Raw genomic sequence first — 20101 nt, 5'->3', positions numbered from 1 at the left:
TGCTCAGCGTTACTCTACAAAGGAGAAGTGCAGACATTTAAGCCAAGTCAAGCCCCATAGAACGTGTCCTTCTGAAGCACGTGTGAGTCCATCACTGAGATGCTGAAACCCAGAGGCACGAGTCCCAGCCCTGCCCCTGCTGCTGCAGCCGTGGAGTGCCGTACCCTCTGGGTCCCGGGTCTGTCTGTGGGGGAGAAGCAGGTGACTCTGCTCCCTGCTCAGCTCCGACGACTCTTTGGAAGGAAACGGCAGTCCCAGCTGCTGGCCTGGCAACTGAGAATCAGCAAGAACCCAACACTCCTTATCACTACGGGGCCAGGGGCCGCGGGCCACGGAGGAGCCCCCGAGTCCAGGCGCCTGCAGAGGCCAGCAAAGCCCCCACCCAGGACCTGTGGACGGTTAGGCGTTGCCTTGGGCAGCCAGCACATGGGCCCGAGTGGTCTACCCAGGGCGGAGGGGATGGAGAGCCCATCCTGCCCCGACCCCGTCCTCGTGCTTTAAACTCACGTGCTGACTCCACTCCCCAGGGGGTTTAAAGGACATTATGATTCCGCCGCGTCCTTTCGGTCTCACGAAACACCGTGAATGTGTGTAGATGATGGCGCACAAAACTAAAGCGGAATGAAGTCAGCTGTGCGGGCGGGTGCGGACACTAGACGCTAACAGTGCCACTGTACAGATCTGCTTCTAATCCTGTGTGGAATTTGATAATCATCTTAGAGGCGGAGGATGGGAGAACATCCAACCACCTCATGAAGCGATAAGGGAAGTGCTTACGTATCACGTTCCAGGGCTTTACTTAAACCATTAACTCAGTGCTCACGGAGACCCGCAGAAATCGGGATGGCCGTCCTCCCTCTTAGAAAGGAGCATGAGAGCAAAGAGACCACCAGCTGGTGAGGGCAGCCGGCGGCAAGAAGAAAGCCGGGAGCCTGGCTCCCAAATCCAAGAGTGAACCACAGCACGACTGTTTAGTGTCACCTCTGTGCTGCCTTGTGCTACGGGAGCAAGCACAACAGGGACCACACTTGGAGAGCTTCTGGGGTGATTTTTTTTTTTTTTTTTTTTTGAGGTTAATGTTGACAGTAAGACATCTTTGCATCAAGTGTTGGCTTTAGAGCTAAAGGTTCAACACCTGAGAAATACACCATCATCATTGCAAAATCATTCTGTTTCTGACTTGAGGAAAATGAGCACTTACAGTCTCTGCTGACAGAGTTCAGAGGTCAATGGTGTTAAGGCCAATGGGTAGAGGGCTGCGAGGAGGGGGATATTCTCTGCCTGTGCGGGTCTCCAAGCCCACGATTTGCAGGGGGTATAAGAGTTGATCACGGCGCCCCGGGTCCTGAGGTTCCCAGGAGTCCTGCTGGGTAACCCTGGGCAGTGAGGACGGTGGAGGGAAGGGAAGGCTGGAGCCCTTAGGACGGAGGGAACCACACCCAGCGGCCAAGCTTCAAGCTCACACTTCAACTCTCCACAGCAGCTCAAAGTCAGCCCCAGCCCCGTCCACTGCTGCCAGCACTGATGTAACTGTCCACCGGGGCTGTGCAAACCACAGGCACTGCCTAGTCTTATAAATAAAGTTTTATCAGCACACACCACTCCATGTCTTTATGTATTGTCTGGGGCTGCCTTCCCACAGCTCTGCTGCAACAGAGACACTACGGCAGGTAAAGCCGAAAATATTAACCACCTGGCCCTTTATGCAAAAGCTTGCCAACACCCAGATAGAGCGATGGTTCCGGTCACATTAAATCAAAGTGCCTGCTGCCCTCTGCAACCCTCGATCCTGCCTTCCTTCCCTTTCCTGAGGATGACGGGTACCGAGAACATGGTACAGACGCCGTCCTCCCCACGCCCCTACCCCGGCCCGCGGCAGGGCTCGGCCATCCCCAGAAATACACGTTCATGGATTTCACTGAACAGTCCGTTTCAGTCGGAACCTCCAGCAGTGAGAGTTGTAAATAAGTATTGATAAATTGGGGCCAAGGATGGATCCACTATTCACTCATAATCTCAGGTTTGGGGAAATTTCCCCCAAATATTCAAGAAGGCCTGTTTCCGAGGAAAGCGTGTGGCATCTTCCCTTGTGACTTTCCTGAAGAATTCTGGAAAGCACACCCGGAGTGCCAGGTCCCCTTTCTGTAGTTATAAGGCTCCCCCAGGCAACCAGGCCCAGAACCGGGCTTTCTTCCAGGTCTGCAGCTAAACCACGACTGTTTGCTCCCTTCCCCTGCCCTCCTCCAGGGTTTTGTACAATGAGCTGGTCCCTCACATCAGGCAGGAGAGGAGCCTGTCTGAGAGACACATGATGTCAGGGCTCGGGTATCTGTATCATTAGAAGGTATTTATCATTTCTTGTTTACCTGTAGGCGGTAAAAACAGCTGCCTACTTTTCCATCACACACGCCTCCAAACACCCGCAGCAGAGCCAGCGTCTGAAACCCGCCCCCGCAACGCCTTCCCGTCAGCAGAGACAGCGAACTTGCAGGAAGGCCTGTCCTCATACCATCAGCTTTCCCAGGCTCTGTCCCGGCGGGGGAGGGCAGCGGGGCCTCGGGGCCAGGGGTGGAGGCCCTGTGCGGCTCCCTCTGAGATGCACGGCTCTCTCTCCAGCACCTTTTCGGAGCCCCCCCCCTCCCCCGCTCTGGGCCCGGCACCGCGCCAGACGTGTGGGAACAGAGATGGACCAGCCCCTGCCTGCTGCCCTCGGCGGAGCCCCTGTCTGGGACGGATCTGTGCCCAACAAAACTGGCTTCACCTTCCAAACACTAACTGCAGAGAGGGGTCCCTTGGGCTCATACCTCGTTGGCCCTTTCTCGGCACCGGTCCTGGGCTCTGCCTCCCTGCCCGCTCCCAGGGACCCCATGAAAGGGAGGAGTGGACCCCGGCCCTAACCTCTCCTAAGGGAACCAGCCCCTCCCCGTGGTCGGAGTAGGGCTGACCCACCCTCCCAAGCCCCAGTGGGTCATGTGAGCAGACCTGGCCAACGAGAGTGCAGGGGCTGGGGGCCCGGATGGTCATGTGACCCAAGTGGGCCAATCACAGCCCTCTCTGGATTTTGAATGAAACTGACTTTTCATTGCTGAAAGAGACTCACTTTCCTTCTTGAGATCTCAGGACCCCAACCCACGTGGGCCTGAAGCTACCCGGAGCCAGCCATGCCTCTATGGACGGGCCTGCCTAGAAATGAGCTGACACAGAGGAGAGCAGAGGCAGGGGACATAGAGACCAGGTCAAAGAAGCATCCTCTGGGTCCCTGGATCCAGCCGTGCCTGAACCCGACTGACTCCTGCCCTTCTTAGTCACATGAGCCCTCAGTTCCCTGACCTTCTGCCTAAGCTGATATATCCAATACAGTCTTGACTGATATAGGCATGTGCTAATGGCTTCCCATTCTACAGAAGTGGAAACTGAGGCTGAGAGATCACTTGACTTGTCCAAGGTCACACAGTTCCAGGTGGAACCGATATGGCCACTCAGCCTATGCTCCTGACCACTGCACTGTCAGCCTACACCCCAGGGCTTGCTGAACCCCCACTGTAGGAGTCCCTGCATCTTCCTCCTTTGCCCTAACAGTGAAGCACCAGGAATTAGCGTCACAAGTTCTCTGATACAATACTGCATGTGTCAGTGATGGTGAGGAGGTGCGGGTGTCACAGCCGTCAGCCACCCAGCAAACAAGCACCCCCTTTCCCGCTCCGTGCTGTGTGGCCCCCAGAGACTCACTTGGTGCTGGCCGGCTGGATGCTGCTCAGGTAATAGTGCACCGAGCGGTAGAGAAGGCCCACGACGGTGGTCCAGGCTGGGGAAAGAGCAGATGGCCAGACACCTGTCAGCATCCCAGGTGACAAGCAGGACAGACACAGAGCTCCCCGCCAAACCCACTCGTCCAGCAACACACAGCACAGACCTCACACCCAGAAACCCGGCAGCTCCTCGGGGGACGAGGGGAGGGACACTCAGGGGCAGAACTGGCCACAAGGACAGAATTTGAGTAGAGACCCCCCTCCACTCTTCAACTGTGAATCCAACCGTGGCAATCGCTCCCTACGCTGCCCGGGGCAGTCAGCTCTGGACACATGGACGCTGCAGCTCCCAGGGAGCCAGACACCATGAGCTTCTGAAGGCAGAGCCCCCATCGAGCTGTGGACGGCAGCGCCAGGCGACAGTGCTGCAGTCGTGAGCGCATCTCAGTGGCTGTCTGCATCTGGAGTATTTACAGCAACGCCAGCGCTCGAGAGAGGCAGGATTTACAGTCACCCAGACGTCTGTCACGCCTTCGGCTGGGTCCCACCTCTCTGTGGTATTCCAACTTGGAAACAAGAATCATCTATTCTGTTACCTCCGTGCACAAGCTTAACAGGAGGCCAGGAGGAGCAGCTGCAAGCTGACCTCCGAGCTCTTCGGGATGTTGGTTGAGTGCGTTAAGATTTCAGGGACGTAGTTAGTAATTCACATAACACTTACCGTGTGCCAGGTACTGGTATAAGCTTTGCTCTTTTAATTCTCACCACAATATACTGCGGGAGGTACTAAGACTGTCCCCTATCACAGATGAGGAAACTGAGGCCGGGCAGGTTCAATAACTTGCCCAGTAAGTATGTGGCTGACCCAGGATTCAAGCCCAGGAGTTCCATCCACAGAGTCGGTGCTTGTGACGAATAAGCTCTACCGCCAAGTGTGAGAAGCTTCCGGACGTACAGACCGTGAGGCTGCGGTCCTGCCAACTCTGAGACACTGAGGATTTCTAACAGATCGTGCAGCCGTGTGAGATGAAAAGATCCCACGTGCAGTCGGTTGGCCTTGGCATTGTCCCTGGACCCCCCAATTTCTGTAGTTCACCCTGAGTGCGGGGGGACAGTCCCCTGAGAGCAGGGCACCCCGACATCCCTGAGCACCTTTCACACAGGCAAACTAGAGGGTACAGGGAGCAGAGGTTGGCTCCCAAGGGCTGGGGAGTGAGGACCCCGTGCTGGGGACGGGACACCATGGCCCTGCACCCCGCAGCCCGGCCCCCAGTCCTGAAGGCAGAACCCGGGAAGCGCATGGCCTCCGGCCAGATTGTCAGGAACTGAGAATCCACGACTCCCCAGACCGCCCGAGGCCCCTGGGATGGAGGGACACGCCTACAGAGGCACAGTCACTTTTCAAGGGGCAGACGGGACAGTCATGGCAGCAAAAATGGACAGAGCCACCCGGGCCCCCGACGGTGCTCCAGGGCCAGAGAGAGTAATCGGGGTCCCCTCGGGGCTGGTTCCTCACGGGCCTTGACTTGGACCCACCCAGGAGGAGGACACCGGGCCCCCCAGCAGGGAGGGGAGGTGGCCACATCAGTTCACATTCCACTCAGAATCGCCTAGCGAGCCCGTCTGGAATGCAGATTCCCAGCCCCTCCTCCCCCCTCCCAGTGCCGCAGGCTGCAGCAGACTCAGGGTCGAGTCGGTGCTGTGACAACACCTCAAGAGTGCCTGATGACACACTGTGTTCCCACAGGCACACAGAGGAGGCCCGGGGGCAGCCCCTCTGCCAGCTGACAGCCACAGGGCTGAGTCCCTCCCTGAGGGTGCTGGGGTGCAGGTCCCCCCAGCTGTGCTCACCTTGGCTGTGGAAAGCCTCATGGGGGATCTCGATGTAGTTCTGCCCCTGAGCCGGGAAGCGGTAGTGGGAGGAATTCATGGTCTTGGGGAGCAGTTTGGCCATGGAAAAGTCTAGAACAAGCCAGAGAGAGGAAGCTGCAGTCAGTCAACTCCAGGGCAGGCAACTGGGTTGTAAAACCCCACCTTCTGTTGTTTTGTTTTGTTTTTTAACAGAACGAACTCTCTTGGGGAGTGTAATTACCTTTAGGAAACGAGAACCTAAAAAATAAGAGTGTCCAGGGCAGTAATTGCGGCCATGTGGCCGACCCATCCATCTACCACTGCTGGTGGGGGGTTCTCCCAGCCTGCGGTGACCCCTGTGCCCTCAGCGCAGCCCCTCAGCTCACGATGCCTCAGGTACTGACTGCGTCCCGTCCTGCAGGGAGATGCCTGTGCTGAGGGGCCCCTCCTCCACGCCAGGGACCCCGCGAGACGCAGGAAAATGACACACTAATCTAAGTGAGGCAAACTCATCATCCCATGGAGGGATCTGTCTTGGCCGACAAACTCCCATTAAAATGAACCCAAGTGGGCGAATTAAGCTTACTTTCCAGAGAGTGGCTCTGGCGGTAAAGTATTAGGGTACCACGCTCCCTAGACACAGACCCTGAAAACAGAAGGGCTGCGACGTCGGCCTGTAGGGGACCCCGTGCCTGTTGTCTTGGAAGAGCCTCCAGCTGACCCCGGGAAACCTGCTACCCCACGGACACTCCAGGGGCTGCCGCTGCTCGCCTCCTGTTCTGAACTGAGACAGTCGTCACCCGAGATGAATCTGGCCCCCAAGTCAGCATGCAAGGCTCCTGTGGTCCTGTGTGCACATCCCAGCTGAGCACGGCTGCCCCGACCTAACTCTGTCTTCCCCCAACATATCGTGGTGCATCAGGCAGGTAGTTTAGGACAGCGGAGAGGTGCATCTCCAGTGATGGTGTGTGAGGTTTGTGCGTCCCTGGGCGCATGCAAGAAAACGCAGGAGTGGAGTGGAATTCAACAGGTGGGTGGCATCCCCTGCACCCCGCTCCCCTCCCGCCGCACAGCCGGTCCCCGCCCGCACCCACGCTGCCAAGCTACCTGCCACGGATGAGGAACCCGTGATGGCAACCTGGGGCTCGCTGGCCTGCAGGTTGAAGGATATGTGGCCCATGACGGTGTCCACGGTGTCGATCAAGCCCAGCACCACGGCACCGTCCTGCAAACAGCACGACACGAAGGAAGGAGACGTCAATACGGGGCTCGCTCAGCACGTGCACCCGACGGAGGCAGCAAATGCACCAACGCGCAAGATCAAGTTCATGCTCACTGTCAACATTCCTGCAAAGGAGGACGCCCAGCATCTGCTGAGCAACATGGCGGGCCAGGCTCTGCCCTCACGATGACCAGACAGAGAGGAGAGACAGTCACGCCGCTACCCCGTTTCACAGGCGTGGAGGGGACCACTGAGGTCACCCAGCCCAGCCGAGCTCGCAGCATGTGGACACCGGCTGAGGTTGACCCCGGTCACCCAGACGGTCAGCTCCAAGGCTTCCACGCTCAAACACAGACTGACCAGACCTGGTCCCCGCTCCACTCTGAACTCACTGGGGACCTTGACAGGTCTCTGACCGGCCCCCCCAACTCCATCCCCTTCTGTTTCACGAGGAGGGGGGTCACTGCTCCCAAGTACCCTCCAGGATGAAGACACCAGCACTTGTGTCCTAGTCTCTGTGAAGGCGAGGAGGCTTCGGACGTGCCAGCACCTCAAGCCGGCCCTGGCCTCCCCGACGTGCCTGGGGTGTCCCTTCCCCTCCAAGGGCCTCTCTCTCCACTCTGAGTCCCCAGGGCAGAGATGACCCCAGTGGATCCCCAAGAAGGCAGGGGTCCCTCGTGGTGGCCCCGTATCTCTGCAGCCAGCTCGGATCAGACTGACTCTCCCTCATCCTCAGACACACGTCTAGCAGGGCAGGGGCGTCTCAGTTCCCTGGGAACGCGGTGTGTGACTCTCTGCCATCACACCCCTTCTCTCCTTCCCGCCTTTCTGAAAAAGCATCCGTCTGTTGCTAAGCGTCCCAGGCGTTCTCTCAAAAACACATGCTCCATGAGAGTCTAACGAGCTGGAAATAGAACACTGAGGCCAATTTTAGACATTTTCTTTCAGGCCTGTGGCCTGATTTCAATCGGCCAAGCGCAGTTAAGCACATGAAAATCTGTGTTTCTGGCAGGCAGAGCTGTTGGGTAGTGGCTGATTCATACCTTCCCTTTAATGCACAGTAGAGCCGGCCTGAGTCTGAACAGTTTCATGATTATTCATAGTTTGTGGCAGAGCATTAAGAAAAGGCTCATTTAAGATGATGCGGAAAATACATCTGCTCAGGCCCTCCACTGGCCATCCTCTGGGTGTTTCCCAGGCAGCAGCCCTGCGCACATCATCCCCCCGGAAATCATGAACTCTGGAGTGCTGTGCCTTTTAAAACAGAATGTGTTTCTAGGTAAGATTATGTCAGTCTTAAGTTCATGGCCGTCTTTCTCTCCCTTTGCCAATGGGAAGCCCGATCTCGTTCCATCTGAAACTGTTCAAATAAAAAGTTCATCAAATGTAAACCCTGGAGCCACCTCATTCATAACGAGAGAAGGTGATGTCGTTCTGCTTCAAACTGGCAAACATGTTTTAAACTTTACAGGAGTTCAGGAGAGGGAGCGCTTTAAGTAACAGTGTGGTCCCAGCCCTTCCAGGCAAGGCAGTTAGGAGTCTTCCTCTCCCTTCTCCACCCCTGCCGGGCAACCTGGAGGTCACATTTTTCAGACAGCAGCATCAGAAAATGGACAGAGCCAGGATCCCCAGGTCACTGGGTGGAGAAGAGCTGACCCACGTCAGACTTGACATGAGTGAGAAGTAAATGTCCACTGTGCTGAGCTGCTGAGATGTAGGGCCTATTTGTTACTGCAGCCTAGCCTAGCCTAGCCTGACTGATAGAGCATCGCAGGAGATACTTAGTATCACTGGGAAATGTCCTTGCCATAATTAAAGAAAAACAGGTAAATTCAGATATATAGCACATGTGTAGACTATATATGCATATAAGAGAATTGAAAACTAGATTTGAAGGGATATATACAAGAGTGTTAATAATCATTCTCTCTCAGCCTGAGGATTTCAGGTGATTTTTATTTTATATATATTTTTATGATCTGCATTTTCTAACTTTTCCACAACATATTCACATGTTTTATTTCTTAAATAAGTAAAATCAAGAAAGTTACTTTCAAAAAGAAAAGAAAAGGTATTCCACTCTCCTAGTTCTTTAGTGTACAGAGGAAAGGAGAGGCTGCTTTGATATTTACTCTTATAATCATGAAGTGTATATTGTCACATGTTCTACTTTTTTCATTGAATCTAGTGATCTTTAAACATCAAACATGTGTTTTATTATCATTCAAGAACAGTGGGATGGTAAAAAATGGGTTTTTAAAATGATAAACAAGCATACATTCCTCATGCAGAAATCCAACTGTTTTCCTGTTCAGTGTCGACAACAGGACCATGGTACTGATGCTCATAGAACTGATCCATAGAGAAGACAGAGCATTGCAAATCAGTCGTCTATCCAGTCAAAATTAGCTCTAATATCCCAGAGATGCGTCATTTCTCTTACAGATGTGAATTGGGTCATACTTATGCCACTTCCAGAAAGACAAAATGGTGCCCCTTTTGAAGATCTCAATGTTCTTTTCTCTTACCTCTGACACAGCAGTCCAACTGGGCAAAAAGAGAACCTCTCCCACGGTCTTTAAGAAAGTCTAAAGGAAGACAAGATGACACTGCTTAGCATGTATCCTTACGCCTCAAAATTATAAGACCTTTGATTTTCCCATCTCTGTCAACCACGGGCTGGGTTTTTCATGTACACAGTAGTAAACCAAAATACCTCCCGTTAGTGGATCTGGTTATGTTGTACAAAGCCCTTTTATAGATGTTATAGATGTTATCTTATTTGCTCCTGGTGACAGTCCTTTAGTCAGTGACAAACATTTAGATGTTAGATGTGTGTTCACAGCTTAGTTACGGCAGCAGCCCTAAGTACAGTACCTGGAAGATATAACCGGCCCTCGGTAAAAGCCTGTTGAACAAACGAATGAATGAATGAACAAATCATGGCCTGCTCCGTGTGTCTTTCTTGGCATGAGAAGCCAAGCTGACATAAAAACCCACTTGTTTAATTGGAAATGACCCCTCCATAAGCAGAAGTTACTCGGGGTCCCTTGGACAAATCACCTTAAAACCATGTTTGGTTTGGCTCACTATTGTTCTAAAAAAATGAAAGTAGCTTGTAACATCTTCAAATCGGGAGATTTAAATGAAACTATGTGAATGTCCTCCTTCTTGTGAAAAAAGCAGAAGCTTGGACAATTCTTATCCCATAGTCCCACATGGCCACCATCGACCAAAACTGAACAGCAGCTGACCCCTTAGGTAGTTGTGCATTCTCCAGCTCACCCCAGTCCTCACCACTCCCTATTGCCTTCCACCTAATCTGTTTCACTCATTTACATTACTCATGTAGGTTTTTAACAGTGCGTCTCCTACTACAGACACCAGAAGCAAACTTAGAGCCTGATCTAAACCTCCTATATTTCCACAAAACTGCCTTCTCCAAAATGCCACATCCGTCCTCACACTTTTAGACGCTAAATATTTAGAGAACACATCATCAAAACTCCTCACTCTTTCATTTATCTTTATTTGATAAATACTTATAAGACCCTAAAGTGCAATGCCTTAAAATTTAAAGATGAAATTTAAAAACTAAACATGAAAAAAACAATCATGATCCCTGCCCTCGTTGGGCTTGAGGCCTAGGGGGCAGAGTTTATAATCTAGAGCAGGGGTCAGCACTTTTCTTTAAGAGGATCACCTAGTAAAATTTTAAGGCTTTACACGCCATACAGTTCTGTCACAGACGCTCAGTTCTGCCACTGTAGTGCAAAATTAGTGACAGACAATCCATAACTAAATGAGTGTGTTACAATAAAACTTTATTTACAAAAACAGGCAGTGGGCTAGATTTGGCCCAAGGGCTATAGTTTGCTGAGTCCTGATCTACAGCAGTTCAGCTGAATAGAAATATAATGCAATCCACAGTTTTATTTTAAATTTTCTAATAGCCGTATTTTAAAAAGTGAAAAGAAAACAGGTGAAATTACTTTTTAATAATACATTTGACTTTGCCCAATATATCTAAAATATCACTTCAACATGCAATCAATATAAAAATCATCAATTTGATAATTAACATTCTTCTGTTATACTAAATTTTAGAGATCCAGTGTGTATTTTAGACCTTGATTTGAACTGATCACAGTTCAACTGCTCAAGAGCCATGTGTGGCTAATGGTCTCCTTATTACCCAGCACAAGAACTGACTTCTTATCGCTTTCCTGTTCAACTGCTAGTGGTGAGAAGCCAGGGCATTATGGAAAATTGGACACGGATGCCAAAGATTTTTATTTCTCATCCAATCAGAGATGGGTGGAGTCTGGGGTAAATCTCCAGGATTCCTCTCCAGGACACACAGAGTCAGGTATCTCAACACGGGCCCCCATCAGAGGTCTCAAGCTGATGGCCCACAGGCTGAATCTGCCTCATGAATGTCTTTTATTTGGTTTGTACACAATTGCTTTTAAATTTCAGTTAGCTGTCCACTTTTTTTTTTAATTGGATGATTTTCCACTTCAAAATCAGGTACGGAGTTTTGCTTGCAAAATCAGAAAGGGTTACCCTCAAGGTTAAAGTCAGGGGACTCGAGCAGCTCGATGCCACTCCCTGTGGGTGGGCACCTTCCAGTTTGCCACGGTCTCTACTCCTCCCTATTGTCTATCTGACCCAATCATCCATTTACTTTATTTGTCTGGCCCCTGCATGCATTTGAGTTTGGGACCTCTGACAGTGTCCAGTATATCTGAGGGGAAAAGGGGAGTCGAAAGGAAAGAGGAAACCACCAAGCTTCAAAAGAAACTGTTTCCTATGTAGACCTGCCTTGAATTCTATGTTCCCACGTAAACATCTCTTCAAGACTATGGAGGGGCCGGACCCTCCCGTTCACCCCTCCGGGCAGTCTGCTCCCTCTGGGAATCCTCACACCCACCCTCAGAGCTCACGTGCAGAGCCCGGAAGTGCTTCCTGTGGGGAGCCCGGAAGTGCTCAGAGTGCTGCCTTGGCCCCGCCCATACTGCCATATGATTGGCTGAGCTACCAAGCCAGGCCTGCTCCCCTTGGCTAGTGATTGGTCTAGGTGCAGTCATGTGATGGATCTTTGCAGGGGGAACCATGGGAAAGAATTTCATCCCCTATAAAGCAGGAGGAGCCCCGTGACCTTGCTTTCCCTCCTGGTGGTTGTTAGTGAGGTGTGGTGTTTGGAACCGTTCCAGCCCCTTGGAAATAGAGCAGAACGCCAAGAGAATTGTCCTGCTGCTACCCAAATCCCTGCTGTGAATGAAGACTGAAGTAGTCAAACCTGGAGTGAAGCAATTAGATGCCCCTATTGTTTTTAAAATAGTAATATGACTGTTTATTTGCAGCCAGAACCGTTCTAGGAGAGAGACTTGGGTCATCGAATTATCCCCATAACACAGACTGGGAAACTGAGGCTTGAAGAAGTTAAAAAGTTGCCCAAGGACATAGAGCTGGGGGTCAAGCCCAGGCTTGCCTGACTCCAGTGTCACTGAGCTCCTGCAGCTCGGGACATCCCCTCACAGCACTTTTCAGACTCCATGGTGCATCTTCACCCTCTCAGCCCTGAGCCTCTCGGAAGCAAGGAGTGGTTCTTGGTCGTCCCAGATCCTCAGAACCTAGCATGTTCTATGAATGAATGAACGAAATCTGAGACGTCTAACTCTTGCTTCTGTCGCCTGGGCAGGAAGGCTATGGCGTTCAGGACCCACCCTGCGTTTCAGGATGTCTTTGTTTACAGAACACGTGCTTTCAGGTACTTCTCTGGATCTGTCTTCAGCAAGGAAACCAGTAAGAATTAAGAACTCTTAAAAAGCACTCGCCAAGTGCCAGACACATACTATGCACATAGGAACCCCTTTAGTCCCCAGTGAGGTGAGTACTATTATCTCCCCATATCTCAGCCGAGCAAAGTGAGGCAGAGAGATGTTACATAACGCGACCAAGAGTGCGCCGTAAGTAACCGGCAGAGACGTTCAACCCAGCAGTCAGACCGTACATCCTGCTCTTAACACTTATGCTGCACTTTTGAAGTGAAACGGTCTCAAGCATCCCTTCTGTCTGCACAGCAACCAGGAGCCCTGTGCTGAGATCGAAGTTATCAAGCCCCCAAGAGCCCAGCATCCTCCTCTACCTTGACCTAGAAAGATTTTGAGAATGAAAAGAGAAAACACCTTGGTTCCAATGCCATACGTGGTGCATTCCCTAAGTGCTTTACGTAACTTTGGGAATTCCCACTGAGATACAAGTCACGGTGTTGGGGTTACACTATGGCCCCACGGCTAAACCTGCCAAAGACCCAACTCCACCTTCTACCTGTTGCGAAGGGAGGTGGCAGAGTTTAGAACAGGAGTTGCAAACCCAAATGCCTACAGGGGCCAGGTGGATGGAGAGAGGGGCCAGGCTGGCTGGGCACTGGGAAAACAAGATGAAGAGTCGAGTCTCATCTGCAGGAGACTCCACTGAGCTGTGCAGAGCTGGCTGGAGTAGCCACGCCGTCTGGTTGAAATCCAGACTTTTATAGTAAAGTTTCTGATTTTTTCAGCGCTGCGTAGGTCAAACAAGGCACAGCTGTGGGCCGTGGTCTGGCCCACAAAATCAAATAGCTTTACCTTGGTGAGATTTAATGCTGTTTCCTCTGAGAGGGATTTATTGGGTAAGCTGAGGGACATATTTTGAAGGTAATTCAGAACAATTCCAGGACTCTGGAAGTTTCTTCTCTCCTCTGTCAAGTTGGTTATGATGGGATGGTAGACATCAATGGGCACCTAAAAGAAGTCAGCGACGTGAGTTCCTTTAAGAACTAAAGCCAAGATTTGTACAGAAGTTCAGCGTGTCCTCCGGGCCTCATGCTTCTCACACCATAGTAATCATGGTAATAGCACCTACTTTATACCAGGCAGGCACTCCTGTGACTACTTCACGAATAGCATTAACATTTCATCCTTTCAGCAGCCTCATGAAATACGCACGCATTTGATAGATGATACTAAGCGTGGAGAGGCTTACGCAGAAATAAGTACGAGAACTGGGATTTGAACCCAAGCACATGGTTCTAGAGTCTGTTCACTCACTATTACATTAAAGTTCCCACGGAAGAGAAGTTGATTGATCACAAATTAATTCCAGAGGGGAACACTTTCTAAACGTATTGATCCTTTCCTCAAACATCAGAAGAAAATGGCACAGAGATAAGCCAGGTGTCAAGGCCGGCTCCTCTCTGTTCTCAGCTCATGGTGCCAAGTGCACCAGAAAACAGTCCCGGGTCGGGGTGGGGGGGTCCCTGGGAAGTCTTGGTGACTCCGTGTAGGCACCGGAGGCTACAGGCCACACAGGAAGCAGGTCTTCCATTTAGTCACTCCGAGCGTTGAGATTTAGTGCCAGTGTTGGCTTCCCCTACATTTATTATTTCCTCCCAGACATTCATTCTACTGCCAGTAAGACAGGACCAGACTGTGAAATGGAATTCCCACTCTCCTGGCATATAGTCCAAGCAAAAAGACATCACCAAGATGGGGAGGTGGGGACAACATTAAATGCATCTGCTCACCATGGTGTTTGCTGTGGCTGTCGTGAGGAAGCTGGGTGGCGTTGAGGACAACAAAACATGCTTTCCTGGAAAAAAATCAATCATGCTTCATTAAGGGCTAAGCCATGGTCACCTTGTTCACCCTCAGGAAGGCCTGTCCTTATTCAAAACTCTCCCAGCTTCAGAGACAAACTAAGAAGAGTCTGAGAATGTTTTGAGTAGCAGTGTCGCTGGAAAGATAAAGGCCTAATAAATCAGCCAAATGGGTAGATTGTATGGATTTTCCCAGGTCAAATTATTTTTCCATTTATAGTAAAAATTGCTTGGGAATAGTCTTTAGGCAAGTCATCATATAAAAAGATGACTTTATACATGCTTTTACTGATTTCAAATACATAAAGAAGCAAAAGAAATGGATTTCCATTGCATCTGGACTACTTAGAGATAAAACACAGAGGGTTGTGAATCACTGGGCTGGGACAAACAGGAGGCCTCACCACCTCCCCTCCCAGTGAGGTGACACTGGCGTGGACCCCATCAATGGTGGGGAGACCATCTTCCTGAGCCCCTCCCATCCCGAGGATTCTATTCAAGACCCCTTTTGGTCCATTATGAATGATTATAATAATGAAGATATCCAACTCCTTCTAATTTTAGTATTCCCCAATGAAAACACAGACTTCACTAGATACTCTACTTCATTTCTGGAAATCCCTCAAGTTGCTTTGGGTGGCCTGAGGGAATAACCTCATCACCCATCCCTGGTTCCAGGAGTAAATGACCCCGTGGGTAGAGGTGGGTAGCTGGTGAGAGGGTAAGGTGTGACCCTGCTCTGGGGATCAGAGCCCCAAACACTCTGTTCTCCAAGTTGGAGTGACATCCATTCCTTGGATGTCAAGGAGTACCATCAAATTCACATTTAACTCATGTGAGTCCGTAAGAGAAAGTGAAGGACAATAAAACTCAGCCCAGCGGCCCTGTCCATCCTCATAACTGATGACCACGTGAGACCAGGATGAGAAACGAGTCGGCCGCGTCCTAAGTCAGTCTCGGTTCCCAACTGGCTCTTGTTACAAGAGCATCTGACTGTGCAGAGTGTGTTTCTAGTGTCAAAGAAACACACTTTCAAACCGTGGGACTCTGAACAAAGCCTTCTGCTTCCTTGGCTTCTCTACAGAAGGAACGGCCAACCATCGTGGGGCTGGGGGGACACCTGAGCAGGGGCAGAGCTGATCAACACTCTACCTTTGTGTGAATTAGAAAAGAAGAGGCCACCTCAGCTGGACCGACCCATCAGAAAATGGCACTGCTCTAGCTAACAGGTTAGAAGAGGGGCCCCCTCCAGACAGGTCACCCAGGGAAACGCCCCCTTTGGGTACCTGCAGCCCTAGCTCACAGCTTCCTGTGCAGACAGATCTTTATGCAAAGGAAGGCAGAGTCCAAAACAGAGATTCCTAGTGACGTCATATGAGACACGAAAGGTCACATATGGTTCCATTTATATGGGATGTCCAGAATAGGTAAATCCATAGAGACAGAAAGTAGATCAGTGGCTGCCGGGAGCCGGGGAAGGAGGACAGGGGGACTGACTGCTCACTGGTGCTGGGTTCCTTTGGGGGTGATGGTTGCACAACATGTGGACATAGTAAGTACTACTGAACTGTACACTGTAAAATGGTGACATTCACGTTTTATGAATTTTACCTCCGTTTTTTAAACGAGTGACTTTCCAAGTCCCACAGTTCATTGTGGTTGACTGAGGACCTGGACCCAGGTCCAGCTGTCCCCCGGGTTCCTGATCTGAACCACCGCTCTGTGCTAAGCAGGAAGGGGGCGTCCTGGGGGCGCTCCGAGGGCCCGTGGTGGGTGAGTCTGGCACGCGGGAGGCACGTGGTAGACATTTGTGGATCAAATGCACTAATGGACCTGGAACACTTGATTCCCAAAGCTTTCCATAAGCATGTGTCACAAACACCTGGAAAACTCCCTGGTGACGGCAGGAGGATATTCATCTCAGCGTGCTTCTGGTAAATTGTGGATTCCTCCATCTCAGAGAGCAGGGGCTCTAGAAGACCCACCGTATTTGTGAGGCCGATCAGGACACATCTCAGCCTGCAGCGCTGACGGCCGTGTCAGGAGAGGGAGGAGAAGAAAAATGCTGGGAAGGGGAGGTGGCTACGAAGCCCGCCCCCTCCCCAGGAGCTGACGTCACAGCCGGCCCGCAGCCCCTCCCCTCTCACTGACCAATGGCAGCTGTGAAGTACATGGCGATCTCGTCCGGCGTCAGGGCCCGTTCCCAGATGATGAACTCGTCAAAAGCGCCGTTCTCGTAGCGCTTGGGCTGGCGCTCGTCCGACCCTATCACGAGGTTGACATTGGGCTCCCCGTAGGCATGAGACACTTTTCCACTTGGGTCTGAGGTGGTCAGCGTCCCGTTGACGTAGACTTTGAGGCCCTCCTTGGACTTCCATGTAAATAGGACATGAGTCCAGTAGGGGCCTGGGAAAGAGCAGAGACACCCTTCTCACGATGTGGGTCGAGCTCTCCATGCAGTGGTCATTCTAGTTTTAAGCACATTTCTCTTTCTTATAATGATGGCTCAGTGCTACCGTTGGCTGAGTCCTCATATAGGTCATAATCCACATCTCACTTCCCTCAGTCCTTAGGGGCACAGCAAAGAAGTCACCCGCCCCAAACCCCAGACGCCGTTCAAAGAGACCCTTGCCATTTTAAATTAAATGAAGTAATAACTAACGGTCATAACTTGTTCAAAAATATTTTGTTAATCCAGCCTAGGCCAGCACAGGGCAGGTCAATGAGACCTATCTGAGGACCTGATTCAGCCCAAAGGCCACTGATACCCACCTCTGCCCTGACCTCAAGCAGGTGATAGCAACCAATATGGCAGCACCGAGGGAGAACAGACCACTCCTGGCTCCGTCAGGATCCTCTGTCAGGAGCCTTGGTGATGACTCGTCTCTCTGTCATGAGAACCACGTTCACCAACAGGAAGAAAGTTCACTGGACTTTGATGGCAGCTTGGCCCACAAAGGGCCACACCTCGTTGTGCAGGTGTGTGCTCAGACGCCCTCAGGGACTTGCTGCTGGAAGACGCCCCTTATAGGAAGCCTATGATCCGAGCCAGGCCGTCATCTTAAATCACCCAGCAGTTACCCCGGGGTTCTCGCTCGGGACTGTGCGACTTTCTAACCGCGAGTCTCCAGAGAGCGCTTGGATCCGAGACAGGGCCAAAGTATCACTGCCCTGGAGTGTGAAAATCCCTTCAATGAACAAATAAAGAGCACACTGCCAGGCAGAAATGTTTACACGTCTCCCCATTCCTCTGGGTGGGGAAACAGTCAGGATTCAGCAGATCTGACCTTAAAACATGTTCAAGATAAACGACTGAGTGCCTGATGCTGTGTCAGCCCCAAGGGGCACGGAGATCAGACTCTTACGGAAGAGACTGATAGCAGGTGGAAGGTGATAAGAGCCATGAACAGGGGCAGGACAGGCAGGTCTGAACAGGTAGAGGACGCAGAGACAAGCTCTGGCCTCGGGGATCGGAGAGGGCAAACACGCAAGATTCTCTCAAACTCCGTGTGCACCGAATTTGCCCCTTTTCCGGGGGTGGAGGTACGAGCTTGGTCCCAGCTCACAGCAGCGGTAGAATCAAGCAAATGTGTCCGGTGCTCACGGGGCCCCTCTCCTGTGGGCTCCTTGTGTGTTAGCTCATTCCGCTCTCACAGTCACCCTATGACCCAATACTGTTGTGCTCACGTTACAGACGAGCGCACTGAGGCACAGAGCAGGCGAGTAAGGCGCCCGGGTGCGCACAGCTAGCAGAGGGGTGCAGGGCGGGATTGACCCAGGCTGCGTGGCTCCAGGGTCCATGGTTTTTTAACAACTGAGACACGCAGCCTCCTTTAGATGGTCCGAAAATGAATTCTCCTTGCCTGTGTCAGAGATGTCATTTCCTCCTGAAGGAGATCGTTCTAGACTCTCACTTTGCCCTCCACCTCCGCGATTCCCTTCTTAGTCTCCAGTCTGGACTGGGCAGCCCGTCCACGCTACCTCGAGACATTCTGAGTCCCCCATCACCTCTCCCCATCTCAGTTCCCACTCCAGACCTCCGGCCTCCCCCAGCTTCCTGGCCCACACCTCTGACCTCATGCCCGGCCAGCGACGGATCACACTGAGCCCCGGAGGAAACAGGAATCGTCAGAGAGGACCGGACCACGTGGCCTCCCAACACCCACCTACGCACTCAGCCACATCTGCACACACCCAGTCCCCACGCTGGTCCAGACCATCCCTCCTGAATCCCAGGCCCTCGCTGGCCTGGTGCCCACACGCCTCCCCTCCGCCAGCTTTCTTTCCCCTAATCGTCAGCCCCTCTTTTCCAAACCCTTTTTCACGGCGAAGTCTAAACATCGCAAGTCTACAGCACTAAAAAGAAGGAGGGGTAGAAGGAGGAAGGGGAAGGACAGGAAAAGAAGGAGAAACAATAACCACTGTGCTGAGCACTCCGTATGCACTATTCCATTTAATTTCCCCCAAGCTGTGAGGTAAGTATCATTAATGCCTTCACTAGGGAAACTGAGGCTCGGGGCACTAAGTAACATGGTGCGGTGACCCAGTCATCCCGTGGTCAGGGGAAGCACAGGCGTCCGCCCGAAGGACCCCGCCCCTCATCCGCCGTGCAGACATCTCCGCAGAGGATGTCATCTCACCCTATCCAGCAAGTCCTCCCAAGCAGCCCCTGAGAGGACGGGGCCCAACCGCCCGCAGGCCAGGGGACCGACAGCGGAGCGTCTGGCCTCCATACGCCTCCCTGAGCATCCCTCCGGGCCAGCGGCGCCCTTACCTGGGGGGCTGAAGGTGGCCTCCCACGTCATGGAGTTCTCACGCGTGTACAGCTCCACGAAGCCCTTGCCACCGCTGGAGCAGACTTTGAACCCGTTGGAAATGACCTGTCCCCCGAACGCGAAAGGGGTTGTTCTGGAATGTTCTGCTTGCGTCTTCCAGAAAAAAGAGAACGTGACCCCTGAGGACAGAAAAGGCGTGGGGTTATTTTTAATGAAAAACGGACAGGACTTAACCTCACTGAAGCAGGTCGTTCTCGCTGCTCTTTGTTTTTCATTTAAAAGGCAGTTTTCTTTTTTCTCATTCCAGAGAGAGTGTATGCTCAATTCAGAAAATACAAACCATAAAAACAGGTAGCTCACTAAGTACCAGACACTTTACTAAGGGTTTTAAATGAATTCTCTCCTCATAAATACTACAAAACCTGATTATCGTTCATCGGCTTACCCCGTTAGGCAGATGAAGAAACTTGAGTCCGGTTTGCCCAAGGTCCCTGAACTAGAGACTGACACAGATTAGACCCAAACTCAGTCTGACCTACAGACGTCGGCAGTTAAGGTAGCTCCTCCCAAAGCCTCTCCATAAACATATTTTACAGAGAAAGGAACCAACTCATACATACCGGTTTATAAGCCACATGTTTTGAAAACTTACTACATCATAGACCCCCTCCAATGTCCATAAATACACCTCTGTGTCATCATTGTTTGTATCTGCACCTCATGACATTCTAAACAGGAACTCTAGGGAATTCCCTGGCGGTCCAGTGGTTAGGACTCTGTGCACTCACCACCGAGGGCACGGGTTCAATCCCTGGTCGGGGAACTAAGATCCCGAAAGCCACATGGCGTGGCCAAAAAATAAAAT

At 51.7% G+C, this 20101-nt stretch overlaps 1 protein-coding gene across 6 annotated transcripts in view; it reads right to left on the bottom strand.

Moving 5' to 3' along the window:
* The window catches only part of ADGRD1 (adhesion G protein-coupled receptor D1), a 139187-nt gene that overhangs the window by 92257 nt on the left and 26829 nt on the right, over positions 1 to 20101 (bottom strand). For 4 of the 6 annotated variants that reach the window (XR_003795350.1, XM_029234414.1, XM_029234421.1 and 1 more), the window contains 8 exons: positions 19236 to 19415; positions 16613 to 16867; positions 14390 to 14454; positions 13452 to 13607; positions 9351 to 9410; positions 6708 to 6825; positions 5601 to 5711; positions 3730 to 3805 (listed from right to left, as the gene is read on the bottom strand). Coding sequence is in view for 5 of the 6 variants with exons in the window: in XM_029234414.1 (XP_029090247.1) it covers positions 3730 to 3805; positions 5601 to 5711; positions 6708 to 6825; positions 9351 to 9410; positions 13452 to 13607; positions 14390 to 14454; positions 16613 to 16867; positions 19236 to 19415 (1021 nt within the window). In the remaining variant the exon portion in view is untranslated. Of the gene's footprint in view, positions 1 to 3729; positions 3806 to 5600; positions 5712 to 6707; positions 6826 to 9350; positions 9411 to 13451; positions 13608 to 14389; positions 14455 to 16612; positions 16868 to 19235; positions 19416 to 19681; positions 19724 to 20101 lie in introns of those variants that run through there. The other 2 variants (XM_029234438.1, XM_029234430.1) reach the window with 2 other exon arrangements.

The sequence above is a fragment of the Monodon monoceros genome, unplaced genomic scaffold (assembly GCF_005190385.1).
Source record: "Monodon monoceros isolate NGI ecotype Baffin Bay Population unplaced genomic scaffold, NGI_Narwhal_1 Super_Scaffold_1, whole genome shotgun sequence".
NCBI classification, from domain to species: domain Eukaryota; kingdom Metazoa; phylum Chordata; class Mammalia; order Artiodactyla; family Monodontidae; genus Monodon; species Monodon monoceros.
Note: the sequence above shows the minus strand (reverse complement) of the source record. Positions and strands in the feature narration are given on the sequence as shown.